The sequence below is a fragment of the Phocoena sinus genome, chromosome 15 (assembly GCF_008692025.1).
Source record: "Phocoena sinus isolate mPhoSin1 chromosome 15, mPhoSin1.pri, whole genome shotgun sequence".
NCBI lineage: Eukaryota > Metazoa > Chordata > Mammalia > Artiodactyla > Phocoenidae > Phocoena > Phocoena sinus.
This window is the reverse complement of record NC_045777.1, coordinates 24,193,898-24,209,190: the sequence shown is the minus strand read 5'-3', so window position 1 is coordinate 24,209,190 and position 15,293 is coordinate 24,193,898. Positions and strand designations below refer to the sequence as shown.

General features: G+C 38.3%; 1 protein-coding gene across 3 annotated transcripts in view; it reads right to left on the bottom strand.

Annotated features, from left to right (window-relative positions):
• The window catches only part of TRPC4AP (transient receptor potential cation channel subfamily C member 4 associated protein), a 77,993-nt gene that overhangs the window by 34,482 nt on the left and 28,218 nt on the right, over positions 1-15,293 (bottom strand). For 2 of the 3 annotated variants that reach the window (XM_032604190.1, XM_032604189.1), the window contains exons 4-6: positions 14,236-14,293; positions 11,991-12,046; positions 7,831-7,959 (exon numbers count right to left, since the gene is read on the bottom strand). In XM_032604190.1, coding sequence (XP_032460081.1) covers positions 7,831-7,959; positions 11,991-12,046; positions 14,236-14,293 — 243 coding nt within the window. The remainder of the gene's footprint in view (positions 1-7,830; positions 7,960-11,990; positions 12,047-14,235; positions 14,294-15,293) is intronic. The other variant, XM_032604191.1, reaches the window with a different exon arrangement.

Genomic DNA, 15,293 nt, shown 5'->3' with positions numbered 1-15,293 from the left:
TAATATAATACTGTAAATCAATTATACCTCAATAAAAAATAAAACAAAAATACATGGTTTTGTTCTGCATGCACAGTGTGAATGATACTTCACGGTCAACACTGAGATTCAACTACACTGATACAAGTAAGTCTACTTCAATCATTTCTCATTGTTTTAATTCACATTTATTCAATCATTCTTTTTAAATATGTGTATGTTTAGGTGGACTATAATTTTTCACTATTAAACAGTGTTGCAATGAACATTCCTATAGGTGTCTCCTTGTGTACATGCCCATGTAACCAATTATCTAGAGTAAGTGATAGCAGACCTTCTCCCCTTTTTCCTTATTAGAAATATTTCCAAAGTTTCAGGTTTAGTTTGATGTTTGCTGTAAGTTTTAATAGATATCCAATACCAAGTTAAGGAATTTTCTTTCTATTTCCTAGCTTTTATCATGAATGAGTACTTAATTTTATGAAATGCTTTTTGTTATTTGGTTATATTCTCATTTTCTTTCTTCCTTAATATCCACAAATGTTGTACATCACATGATCTTCTCTCCTTCTGAAACAGCTTTACATTCTTCAGATAATACCTGCTACCCTTCATCCCACTAATGTACTTAACTTCCACTGGATTGGGTATTTCTCTGTCACTGCACATATAACATGATCTTGTAATTATCTGTTCCTGCATCTAATTTCCCAAATAAACTGACACTGCCTTGAGTCAGGAGTGTATCTTACCTCCTCTCCAGAGCCTCAGTGCATAGAACCTGGTAGTGTAGGTCTCAGTAAATGTATACTGAACCAATGAATGATTCCTAGAAGCCCTTGTGAATCTCACTCCTATTTCTGGTTGGCTGTGGAGGGGTTATTCGGGAGCAGCTTCTTCCACCTTTGCCTTCCCAGTACACAAATGTTAGCTATTGTTATTATTGGAAACTGGGACTTCCAGCTCATCTGTTCCTTTAGCCCTGTCCAACTTAGTGTATGGGTTGCAAACCAGGTCCCCCCCGCCACACCCTCCAGGCCCACTTCTTTGTGTTATATTTTAATTTTTATTTAATACTTGATACAACATATGTTATAAAGCATAACAAAGTGAATAGCTATGTGTGCCTTTCCTATCACATCTCCCTTTCTCTCGGCCAGAGGTAACCACTATCCTGAATTTTGTTTATTATTGCTTTTTCATTAAAAAAAAGTTTTGTATGATTTGAGTTTGCCTATTTTTGAGCTTTGTAAAAATGATATACTATACACATGGAGGCTAAACAGTGCGCTACTAAATAACCAAGAGATCACTGAAGAAATCAAAGAAGAAATTAAAAAAATACATAGAAACAAATGACAATGATAACACGACGACCCAAAACCTATGGGACGCAGCAAAAGCAGTTCTAAGAGGGAAGTTTACAGCAATTCAATCTCACCTCGAGAAACAAGAAAAACCTCAAATAAACAATCTAACCCTACACTTAAAACAACTAGAGAAAGAAGAACAAAGAAAACCCGAAGTGAGTAGAAGGAAAGAAATCATAAAGACCAGAGCAGAAATAAATGAAATAGAAAGGAATAAAACAATAGCAAAGATCAATAAAACTAAAAGCTGGTTCTTTATTCCCCAGAAGAGTTGTTTTCAAAGCAAACATTCCAAATGAACGTGGCTCTTCAATGGAATGTCCCCATTGTGCTTGAAGTGTTTCTTCTCTGGTTGTGATTTTAAATTACAGACTCATTTGAGCTACTCCCCTTCCCCTCAGTATCTTTAGAGGAGCAGTGACTTTGTCCTTAGGTAGAGGATGTGTAATTTTGGGTGAAAGTAAATTACAATTTATTTGAGTTTATTCCAAAATCTATGTATTTGGTATGTTGGAGTAGATCAAACCAAGAGTAGATCAAACCAAGAGAAAGTTTCTTGGTCTTAAAAAGGAATGATCTAATTGCTTTGGGTATTGTGCTGGCTGCACACTTTGGCCACTTGAAACGTGTTAATAAACGTCACTGATTAAAACAGCTGGAGCATTTCTTGCCCCATTCCAGTTAAGGAGCAGCATGCTGAAATCCTAACATCTCTCACTCACCTATAAGGACAACATACAGGCTGAGAGAGAACAGAAGCGGGTAGAAGAGTCAGTAAGTTCAGTCCCCCTTCATCTGTTCTGCTGTTCTCCTTGCTCTCTGAGTAGACAGAGTAATGTTTCCTTTTTCCTTTTCCCAAAGAAAGGAAGGTAAGGGGGAAAATAAGTTTATGTATTTAGACCAGTCAAAAAAAAAAAAGCTGTTTTTTTTTGAGAAGATAAACAAAATTGATAAACCCTTAGCCAGATTCATCAAGAAAAAAAGGGAGAGGACGCAAATCAATAAAATTAGAAATGAAAAAGGAGAAATCATAACTGACACTGCAGACATACAAAGGATTATAAGAGACTACTACAAACTACTACAAACAACTATATGCCAATAAAATGGACAACCACATAGAAATGGACAAATTCTTGGAAAGGTAAAATTTTCCAAGACTGAACCAGGAAGAATTAGAAAATATAAACAGACCTATGACAAGTAATGAAATTGAAACCGTAATTAAAAATCTTCCAACAAACAGAAGTCCAGGACCAGATGGCTTCACAGGCAAATACTATCAAACATTTAGAGAAGAGCTAACACTGATCCTTCTCAAATACTTTCAAAAAATTTCAGAGGGAGAAACACTCCCAAATTCATTCTATGAAGCCACCATCATCCTGATACCAAAACTAGAAAACGACATCACAAAAAAAGAAAATTATAGACCTGAACAAAATACTAGCAAACAGAATCCAACAGCACATTAAAAGGATCATACACCATGATCAAGTGGGATTTATCCCAGGGATGCAAGGATTCTTTAACACACACAAATCAATCAATGTGATACACCATATTAACAAACTGAAGAATAAAAACCATATGATCATCTCAATAGATGCAGAAAAAGTTTTCGACAAAATTCAACACCCATTTATGATAAAAACTCTCCAGAAAATGGGCATAGAGGGAACCTACCTATATGACAAACCCACAGCAAGCATCATACTCAATGGTGAAAAACTGAAAGCATTTCCACTAAGATTAGGAACAAAAAAAGGATGTCCACTCTCACCACTATTATTCAACATAGTTTTGGAAGTCCGAGCCATGGCAATCAGAGAAGAAAAAGAAATAAAAGGAATACAAATTGGAAAAGAAGAAGTAAAGTTGTCACTGTTTGCAGATGACATGACACTATCCACAGAAAATCCTATAGATGCCACCAGAAAACTACTAGAACTAATCAACAAATCTGGTAAGGCTGAAGGATACAAAATTAATGCACAGAAATCTCCAGCATTCCTAGACACCAACAATGAAAAATCAGAAAGAGAAATTAAGGAAACACTCCCATTTACCATTGCAATAAAAAGAATAAAATACCTAGGAATAAACCTGCCTAAGGAGGAGAAAGACTTGTACTCAGAAAACTATAAAACATTGATGAAAGAAATCAAAGATGACATAAACAGATGGAGAAATACACTATTGTTCTTGGATAGGAAGAATCAATATTGTGAAAATGACTATACTACCCAAAGCAATCTACAGGTTCAACACAATCCCTATCAAACTACCAATGGCATTCTTCACAGAATTAGAACAAAAAATTTTACAATTCATATGGAAACACAAGAGACCCCAAATAGCCAAAGCATTCTTGAGAAAGAAAAATGGAGTTGGAGGAATCAGGGGCCCTGACTTCAAACTATGCCACAAAGCTACAATAATCAAGACAGTATGGTACTGGCACAAAAACAGAAATACAGATCAATGGTACAGGATAGAATGCCCGGAGATAAACCCACACACCTATGGTCACCTAATTTACGACCAAGGAGGCAAGAACAAACAATGGAGAAAAGACAGCCCCTTCAATAAATGGTGCTGGGAAAACTGGACCACTACATGTAAAAGAAAGAAATTCAAACACTCCCTAACACCATACACAAAAATAAACTCGAAATGGATTAAAGACTTAAATGTAAGACCAGACACTATAAAACTCTTTGAGGAAAACATAGGAAAAACACTCTTTGACATAAACCACAGCAAGATCTTTTTTGACCCACCTCCTAGAGTAATGGAAATAAAAACAAAAATAAACAAATGGGATTTAATTAAACTTAAAAGCTTTTGCACAGCAAAGGAAACCATAAACAAGACCAAAAGACAACCCTCAGAATGGGAGAAAATATTTGCAATTTTAAATTATTAAAAAATGGGCAGAATTAAAAAATGGGTGGAAGACCTAAATAAGACATTTCACCAAGGAAGACATACAGATGGCCAAAAGGCACATGAAAAGATGCTCAACATCGCTAATTATTAGAGAAATGCAAATCAAAACTACAGTGAGGTATCATCTCATGCCAGGCAGAGTGGTCATTATCAAAAAATCTAGAAACAAATGCTGGAAAGGGTGTGGTGAAAGGGAACCCTCCTGCACTATTGGTGGGAATGTAAATTGATACAACCACTATGGAAAACAGTACGGAGGTTCCTTAAAAAACTAAAAATAGAACTACCATATGACCCAGCAATCCCACTACTGGGCATATACCCTGAGAAAACCATAATTCAAAAAGAGACACATACCACAATGTTCACCGCAGCACTATTTACAACAGCCAAGACATGGAACCAAGCTAAATGTCCATCGAAAAATGAATGGATAAAGAAGATGTGGCACGAATATACAACTGAATATTACTCATCCATAAAAGGAAACAAAATTGAGTTATTTGTAGTGCGGTGGATGGACCTAGAGTCTGTCATACAGAGTGAAGTAAGTTAGAAAGAGAAAAACAAATACTATATGCTAACGAATCTAAAAAAAAAAATGGTACTGATGAACCTAGTTGCAGGGCAGGAATAAAGATGTAGGCATAGAGAATGGACTTGAGGACATGGGGTGGGAGGGGGAAGCTGGGGCAAAGTGAGAGTAGCATCGACATATATACACTACCGAATGTAAAGTAATTAGCTAGTGGGAAGCAGCAGCATAGCAGCTCGGTGCTTTGCGATGACCTAGAGGATGGGAGGGAGACGCAAGAGGGAGGGGATATGGGGACATATGTATGCATATGGCTGATTCACTTTGGTGTACAGTAGAAACTAACACAGTATTATGAAGCAATTATACTCCAATAAAGATCTATTTTAAAAAAGATACACTATATACAATCTTCTGCAACTGACTTCTATCAATAATTTCTATGGGGCTTCCCTGGTGGCGCAGTGGTTGAGAGTCCGCCTGCCGATGCAGGGGATATGGGTTCGTGCCCCGGGAAGATCCCACATGCCGTGGAGCGGCTGCGCCCGTAAGCCATGGCCGCTGAGCCTGCGCGTCCGGAGCCTGTGCTCCGCAACGGGAGAGGCCACAACAGTGAGAGGCCTGCGTACCACAAAAAATTAAAAAAAATAATAATAATTTCTATGATTTAGCTATGTTGTTGCCTATAGCAATAGTCATTGTATAATATCCCATTGTGTGAACAGAGGACATTTATCCATTTTCCTGTTGACGGATCAGAGACCTGGTTTCAGTTTTTTGCCCTTAACCAATAATGCTATAACCTTTCTTATGTGTTTCTTGATGCACATGTGCAGAAGTTTTTCTGAGGCAGTGGCTTCCAAACCATTCTGACAATGTCCAAGAATAAAAAATAAATTTTCCATCACAACATAGTAAATATACACAGGTGAATGTATGTGTATAAATATGAAACAAAAACTTAAACAATACCCTTACACAATACATTTTGATCTTTTCTATTTAGCTGGTAGATCCACTGAATTCATTTCACACCCTCCTGGCTTCAATTTAGTGCTTTTATTTCTAAGAATCACTGTTCTGGAATTGAGCTTCCCCACGAGTGTGCCTGGGCATAGGTTACAGGTTACCCAGGCCACAATACTGACGCCTCGGCCCTCAGGTCAGTGCTTCCTTAGGTGCTGGGTCACAGGGTATGCCCACGTTCAACTAGAAAACAAAATAGATATATTCTGCTGATATAAAAAGGTATCAGCAGTAATGTAAGTGTTTCCAGTGATACACATTCTCGAGCTCTCTCACTGTGGTCTTATTTGCATTTTCCTGATTATCAGTGAAGTTAAGCATCTTCTTTTTATGGATCATTTGTTCCTCCTCTGTAAAATGCTTGCTCCTATCATTGCCCATTTTTCTACTGGGCCATTTGTCTTTTCCTTGCTGATTCACAAGAATTCATGATAAATTCTGTTGTTGTTTTGGGGGTTATTTTGGTTGTTGTTTTTGTTTGTTTGTTGGCCGTGCCACACTACATGCGGGATCCTAGTTCCCTGACCAAGCATCGAACCCATGCTCCCTGCAGTGGAAGCCCGGAGTCTCAACCACTGGACCACCAGAGAATTCCCCATGATAAATTCTGAATACCAATCTTTTGTTAGTTGCATGGGTTGCAAATATCTTTTCCCAGTTTGTGGCTTGTGTTCCCACTTTCTTATGGTGTCTATCCCCCTTTCAAACTGCACTAAGGTACCCATAATGTCTAGCAGAACTCATCACTATTTTTGGCAACACAGAAAGGTATGAGAGGGAGGAAGAGGGCATGAGGGACAAGCAGGAAAAGTTATGAAGGAGGAATCCTAGAGTCTTATGCTAAGACTGCCAGGGAGTCTGGAGTTTCCACCCTGGAAGCCCCTTCTCACACACTGGTGCATACAATTATGGAAAAATAACAAAGCCTTTTCATCAAAGGGCACAAAGGGTCTGTCTGGGACCTGCACACATCTCCAATGTTTTCCTACAGACAATGGGTCACTTGTGCATCTTCTGCCTGGGCAATAACAAGCAGAGCCTGGGGAAAGTGCCAGCAGAAACACAGAAATGAAAGCTGGGGTCACCACGATGCACATGGGTACTCTTTTCACTGCAACAGAAAATCTAAGAGGCTGCTCCTACCTCCTCAGTAGTAAAAGGAAGAAATCTGCAAACCTGCAACCGACGTGGAGGCATGGGACAAGGACTTGGGGAAGTAAGCCAGGTCCTAACAAGCATTACACCAAAAATCTAATATAGTGATTCTCTAACATGCCTATAGATCTGTTTGGGGGGGGGGGGGGGCGCGGTCTGTGAATTCTCGATGACAAATATTTAATTTAGTGCTTTCACTTCGATCATAGTCCTTTTGTTTTTTTTTTTTTAAAGCATATCCTGGATCATTTGAATGTCCATCTTATGACCAACTGGCAGGATTTCAGTGCTCGTATTTGTTATTTCCTATGTTGGTGTCAATTAAACTTTGTTGAAAACTAATGAGAAAAAATAGAGGTGAACGTAATAAGTGAAAGTCAAACATCCTCACAAGAAAGCTTCACAACAGTTCAAATTTAGAAAAGTGGTAGGAGAATGGAGTTATTATACAGCATACAGCATTAGAGCTATGCTAAAAAGATCTTGCACCATAATAATTGAGGGACAATTTGATTTCAGCAAAGTAACATTAGTTAACACATTAAATTCACAAAGTCAATCTGAGCGTTTGAGTTTTATAATTAGTTTGATTTCAATCTATTTGTTTAGGTTTTATAATCATTTAAGATCTATTAGTATAAGTAGTATAACCTAGTGAATATACTTAAGTAACACAAAAAAATAATTTTAACACTAGGAGTATGGCAGAGTTTTTCTTTAAAAGAGTTCTGTACATTATTCAGGTTTGAGAATCCAACTGTCTGAGGCACTCTCCTCCACCTGGTCATTCACCTGCTAGAGGATACAGCTCACCTTTTTAACACCCAAAATATCTTCAATGAGGGTTGCTGTCTGTAAGAATGTCTTCTTACTCGTCATCAGTGTAAACAGGAAGATCACAAAGTCATTCTTTTCTGCCAAACGCTTTGTAACCCCTTCCGTCTATCGCAAGGGAGAAGAGAAAAAGCAGAATAGGTTATAACCCCAAAATAAAATATGAAGGACAAAATATCCATTCCAGACACTGGAAAAGCAATTCCACGCTACATCAGGAACTGTTAGCTGAGCCCTTAATTCCCTAAAACTATATATAAAACACTGTGTACAAATGTATTTTTCTGGGGAGGAGTTTTTAAATAATATCCATCATAGGTTTTTAACCTAGTACCTAAATCAAGAGCTATAAGCCAGCACCCAGTAGGCCAAGTTTTATTTGTCCAGCAATACCTTTTAAATTTTGACTTTAAGTCTTCAGATAGGATATGCTTACTCCAGTTAGTCACAATTTGCACAAGTCCCCACTCCAAAACAGGCAACTTCAAACGTTTCTTGTTTTCTGCCTGATCCTTGGAGGCACTGGTGTTTGCAACTCTAAAAGCCCTAGGTTTCCATCTAACCTGAATTTAAGCCAGATCAGCACAAAGTTGGACCATATCATCCAATGTTCTTTACGTTTTTGTTTCTTCTTTCTTTGCTTTCCTTTTCTTTTTCTTTCCTTTTCTTTCTCTCCTTTTCTTTCTTTCCCTTTCCCTTTCCTTCCTTCCTTCCCTTTCTTTCCTTTCCCTTCCTTCCTTTTTTTTAACTGAACTGTGTTTTGCTGGAATATTATTAACATTAGGTGTCATTATTAATGAACAGCCTCATTAAGACTGCCTCATAAGACTATTAACTACATGGAAGCTGACAATGATGGAGTCATTACATCACACATACATCATCTTTTTTTATAAGAACAATTTCTTACTGGCCTTAGTTACAAGAATAATTGTGCACTACCCGAACAATTAGTTTATTTTTATCTCACGGGTCTGTCTGTGCTTACCTGTGCCACTAGCTACATCTGGCTACTGAGCACGTGAAACATGGCTAGTCTGAACTGAGATGTGCTCTGAGGGTAAAAAACACACTGGATTTTGAAACCTTAATACAAAAAAAAGGAATTATATCCCATTAATAATTACTTATATTGATGACATGTTGGAATAACATTCTTGATACACTGTGCTAAATAAAATACATCATTAAAATTAACTTCACCTATTTCTTCCTACTTCTTTTCTTACTTTCTAAAAAACGTGGCTACAAGGAAATTGAAAATAACCTAAGTATGGTGGGGTGATGGGTTATTTCACTTGTTTTTGGAGTATTTTTATATTATACTCTAATATTCTTGAGAGACTGGTATAATACATTCTTATACTTTTTAAAATGTGATACACAGAAGCAAACACAAAATACCATATATAGCCTAATCAGTGACTAAAAGTGCAGGTTTATTACACTAAGATTGCATTAGCCTTTTTGGTGACAATAGTTTTTGCTGAATCCTTTTGAACTTACTGACAGTTTAGGCCCCTAAACTATTTTTCATTTGTATGCCCCTAAGACATATCTCCCTTGCTCAGGACCTCAGCATTAATTTTTTTTTTTTTTGGCGGTACGCGGGCCTCTCACTGCCGTGGCCTCTCTCATTGTGGAGCACAGGCTCCGGACGCACAGGCTCAGCGGCCATGGCTCACGGGCGCAGCCGCTCCGCGGCATGTGGGATCTTCCCAGAGCGGGGCACGAACCCGCGTCTCCTGCATCGGCAGGCGGACTCTCAACCACTGTGCCACCAGGGAAGCCCTCAGCATTAATTTCTTATTTGTTTATTTAGAGTTATGTCCAAAGCTTTACATTATCCCTTTTCAATTCTTTTTATTCAAACAGCCTATCATTTATGTTGTCAAGGTTTTTGTGGATGCTGATTTTTATCTTAAGATATCAATCCTGGAGCTTCCCTGGTGGTGCAGTGGTTGAGAGTCCACCTGCCAATGCTGGGGACACGGGTTCGAGTCCTGGTCCAGGAAGATCCCACATGCTGTGGAGCAACTAAGTCCACGTGCCAGAACTGCTGAGCCTGCGTTCTGGATCCCGTGAGCCAAAACTACTGAGCTCACGTGCCACAACTACTGAAGCCCATGCGCCTAGAGCCTGTGCTCTGCAACGAGAAGGCACCGCAGTGAGAAGCACACGCACCACAACCAAGAGTAGCCCCTGCTCAACGCAACTAAAGAAAGCCCGCGCACAGCAACGAAGACCCAACGCAGCCAAAAAAAAAAAAAAGGTATCAATCCTGAACTAATAAATATGCTATTCCTAAAGATAAAATAAAATAACGTAAGTGTTATATTTCTGTTGCATAGCAATGTTATGGATGCTGAACTTTGTGTTAAGTGTTGAAACATATTTCCCTATTTGTGTTGGTTGCTAGGAAGCTTAAACCCCAATTTTTTTTTTTTTTTTAAATGGAGGCTGAGAAGTCCCTTGATATGCCATCTGCAAGTTGGAGAACCAGGAAAACTGGTGATGAAATGCAGTCAGAAATGGAAGGCCTGAGAATCAGAACCAACAGTGTAAGTCCCTGTTGGAGCCAAAGGCCCAAGAACCAGTAACTCCAAGTCCGAGGGCAGGGGAAGACGGATGTCTCAGCTCGGGCAGAGAGTGAATTTGCCCACCCTCCCCACCTTTTTGCTCTATTCAGGGCCTCAATGGATTGGATGGTGGTCACCCACATTGGTGAGGGCATCTACTGATTCAAATGCTAATCTCTTCCAGAGACACCCTCACAGACACGCCCAGAAAAAAAATGTTTAACCAGATATCTGGGCATCCCTTAGCTCAGTCAAGTTTACACATATGAACAAATGTTCATAGTAGCATTATTCTTTTTTTTTTTTTGATGTGGACCATTTTTAAAGTGTTTATTGAATTTGTTACAATATTGCTTGTTTTATTTATTTTTTGAATTTTTAAATTTTTTTATACAGCACATTCTTATTAGTTATCCATTTTACACATATTAGTGTATACATGTCAATCCCAATCTCCCAATTCATCCCACCATCACCACCCCGCCCGCCACTTTCCCCCCGTGGTGTTCATACATTAGTTCTCTACATCTGTGTCTCTATTTCTGCCCTGCAAACCAGTTCATCTGTACCATTTTTCTAGGTTCCACACATATGCGTTAATATACGGTATCAGCTTAAACCTAAATTTGTACCCCATCCGCGATACAGATGATTTTATGTTCAGCCCAATTCCTGGATACCTACTTCCAAATTTATAATATTGGTAGGCCTTACATACTCCTAACGATGCCCGAAATCTTTTTTTGAATGAGGCAAGAAATGAAATGGAATTAAATGTTCCTTTGTGTTTTCATTGCATAGAGGTTTCACTTCTACAACAGCATTTGTTTCATTCTGCTGTATTTGATTCACTCTTTACAGTTTACCACATATGTTCCCAAAAGACAGGTACTGGGTCTTACAAAAATTAACATTTGTATATTGCTTTACAAAGTGCTTTCACATCTATCATCTCTTTAAATCCCACAACAACCCTATGATGTATGATTACCAACTACACTCTACTAAGATAAGAAACTAAAGCACAGGGAGGAGAATTAATAAGCATGAAGCCAAGAGCTAGAACCCCAAACCAAGTTCTAGCGCTAAGTGCTATGCTCTTTCCACCAAATTGCTTCTTTTATTCACCATTCTTTCCCACTCAGTGATCAACCTAGTTGGGTGTCCTGATCAACACATGGTGGGTCTTCTGGTTCTTGTTTTGTTTTCTAACAATAAAAATGAAGGAGTAGGTACAATAGAGTTTAAAGGAATCCTAAAGGTCACAGGCACTCTTTCAATGCTTGCATCCATTTAACAAGTTTTTTGTTCAGTCTGTGCTTGGACACCTCCAGGGCTAGAGGAGTTCAGTACCTGCTGAAGCAGCCATGGCTCAATTAATATGAAATTTTGCCATCCATAATTTCTACCTGTTGGTTATGGTTCTCAGGCACATACCAGTCCAATTCTCCAATGTCTGAAGATAGCTGTCATGTCTACCACCCCATTCAAATCTTCCCTCCTCGAGCACTGCAGATGTGGCAGGGAGAAAAATGAGGCCCTGATGGCAGGGATACTTACACAGACACAGGTATTATACAAGATGCTCAAACAGTCCTTGGACATTTCATCACTTACTGAAAGTGAAAGGGGAATAACTGGTTATTTTTCTCATTGGAAAGATAGTGTAACAGAATTAAATTTTTGAACACAGAATTGTTCCTCATAATCCCCTCCAAGATGATTATTTTCCTTTTAGCATAGCTCCTTCCAGTCCTTATTCACCAAAGAGTTTCATGGTGCCTGCATCAGAGCCTACAAACCAATTTGTACACTGCTTTTTGGTTTGATATAGTATTATGCTTATTATGTTCCATAGTCTTTATAATTTCAACCTGTTGTGGTGTTATCACTTAGTAAGCCATGTTCCTTTATAGCTTGATTAGAATTATATCCAGGGTTTTAAAAATTTTGCTATTTAAATAGGCTAGAAATAAACAACATAACATATAGTCCTTTTATGCTTGTGTTGAACTGGTTCCCTAAGATACATTTCCAAAAGCAGAATTACGAGAATCCAAAGTAACTGGATTGATGTTGTAAATTTCCACTGAAAATTCTACCAGCAGCAAACAAGGATGTCATTTTTACTACAGACTCAACGTGTTTTGTTCTGTTGTTATTTACGTTGGGTACCAATAAAGAACTAGTTACTTCTCTGTGAGCAGGAACAGGAGAGTACGACAAAAAGGAAACTAGAATTTCAAGTCCTCAAAACTGGGAGATGATAAAATTGAGTATGAACCATGGATAAAGTGTTTTGTTTGGCATTACTTTTATTTTTAAAAACTGTTTGCATTAATTCCTATGCTGCCACAAACTCTAAAATGTTAGGCTTCCCTCCAAGATCCCAGTGGGCAGCCCTGCCAAGCTAGCTTGACCAGAAGGGTTATCTGACATAATCTTGAGACAATGCAGATGTCCTGTAACCCTCATCACCACTTTTCAACCTATGGGGGCTTTTTGGTTTATTTATTTCATGACTTCAGAGCAGGTTGGAACACCAAATCAGTATATCTCAGTACTTCTAGACCTTTCATTTTCAAAGGGAACTGGAATTCACTCATTCATCAAATATTTATTCAGCATCCACTCTAGAGCAGATACAGAATATACAGTGGTTAGCGAAAAAAAAAAAAAAAAGACAAAGCCTCATGGAACTTATAAATCTAGTGGGGGAAGAGAGAATAATTAAGTACACCAACAAGTAATTACAAGATGCTACCTGCTATGAGGGCAGAGGACATGAAGACCAATTTAGATAGGATACAAAGCTGCGACATAAAAGATGAATATGAATCCTCTTAACCACTACTACACATACAAACAAGGCCTTACATAATATGTCATGTTGATGTTGGGAGGAAAAGTTTTTAATTAAAAAATGTGATATTTGTAGTAGAGCATTCATCAGATGTTAACTGATCTCTGGCTTTTAATGCCAAAGTAAGTGTACTTACTCATTTTTTTAAATTATCAACTGACTACCTAAGAATAATATTTGCAACATGTGTAAGTTATAGAGAATAATAATAGAATAATACCCATATACCTACCACCCAGTCCAAGAAATAATGTGCTACCCTAAACACAAATAAATTACACATTCTGGTAATGACTGAACTTTTCACAAAGGGCTTATAACACTTTTATAACAACAAAAACAAGACAATAATTAAAAAAATAAAACAAATGATCTTACCAGGCTTTTCCTTACTCTCTCAATTAACTATATGAGAAATAAGAATTTGCAAAGAAAACATAAAAGCTGAAACCAAGGACTATTAGAAACTACAAAGATGCAATTCTTTTAGCCCAGTAGTTTTCACACTTTTTCTTTTAAAGCACTAGACTTATATTTCTACCAAGTATAAAATAAAGAGAGGGGCTTCCCTGGTGGCGCAGTGGTTGGGGGTCCGCCTGCCGATGCAGGGGACGCGGGTTCGTGCCCCGGTCTGGGGGGATCCCGCGTGCCGCGGAGCGGCTGGGCCCGTGAGCCATGGCCGCTGAGCCTGCGCGTCCGGAGCCTGTCCTCCGCAACGGGAGAGGCCACAGCAGTGAGAGGCCCGCGTAACGCATAAAAAAAAAAAAAAAAAAAAAAAAATAAAGAGAGCTGCTTAGTTAGGGGCGGAGAGTGTCCTACAGCCGAACATAAGGCATGTCCTCATTGTTAAGAGTTAGGAAGGGAAAGAAGAGAAACTCCTGGGAATTACCATCATAACAGCAGGTTAGGAAATGAGTACCAGTGGCTGATAAGTATACTTACTTTTCAGTTTCTGTCCCCGAATAGAGATTGTAGGCCTCATAAGAATTTCTACAAGGAGCTATAAAAAAAAATTGGATAAAAGCTTCAAAATTCAAAGCACAACTTACAAAACAGTCTTTGCCATGACAACTCATGGCCCAAATATCTGTCAGGGTACTGCAAGACCCTCTTGGTTCCAACACCAGAAGGCAGTGAAGTTCAGGGAAATGAGCACTGTACCAAGAGTCAGGAAACCTGGGTTCTAGTTGCAGCTCAGCCACCTATTCCCCATGTAAACTCGGGCAAGTCAGTGTCCCTCCATGGCCTTGGCTCTCATTTTTAAAAATAAGAATGTTAGATTAGTTAATCTCTGGGGTCCAACGTGGCTTTAATTTTTTAAAAGCTGCAAAACATTTTCACTATGATTCCTCTTTTGCTTTTAGAATATTTGTGTTCTTTTTATAAACATAAGTTTATAAAAAGAATCACAAAAGGTATACCATAAACTGTTAATACTGATTTCTACAGGGGGCTGGGGAGTATATGCATTCATTTTTCATACTTTTAATACAACACATAATTCTGTTTAAACTGTTTACAATAAATATGCATTTAAAAACCCATTCTGTTGAAACAAAGGACAGTTTATAACGATAAAAGGGTCAATCCATCGGGACGATATAACAATTATAAACATATATGCATCTAACAACAGAACCTCAAAATACATGAAGCAAAAGCTAACAGAACTGAAGGAGACAATTCAAAAATAATAGCTGGATAATACCCTACTTTCAATAATGGATAGACAATGAGGTAATACCAAAAATACAGAAGACTTGAACACTATAAACCAACAAGCTCTGACAGCTATAAAGCATTCTGCCCAGCAACAGCAGAATACACATTCTACTCAAGCACACATGGAATACACACACACACACACACACACACACACACACACACACACACACACAGAGGAATACTACTCAGCCATAAAAAAGAATGAAATTTTGCCATCTGCAGCAACATGGATGGACTTGGAGGACATTATGCTAAATGAAATAAGTCAGACAGAG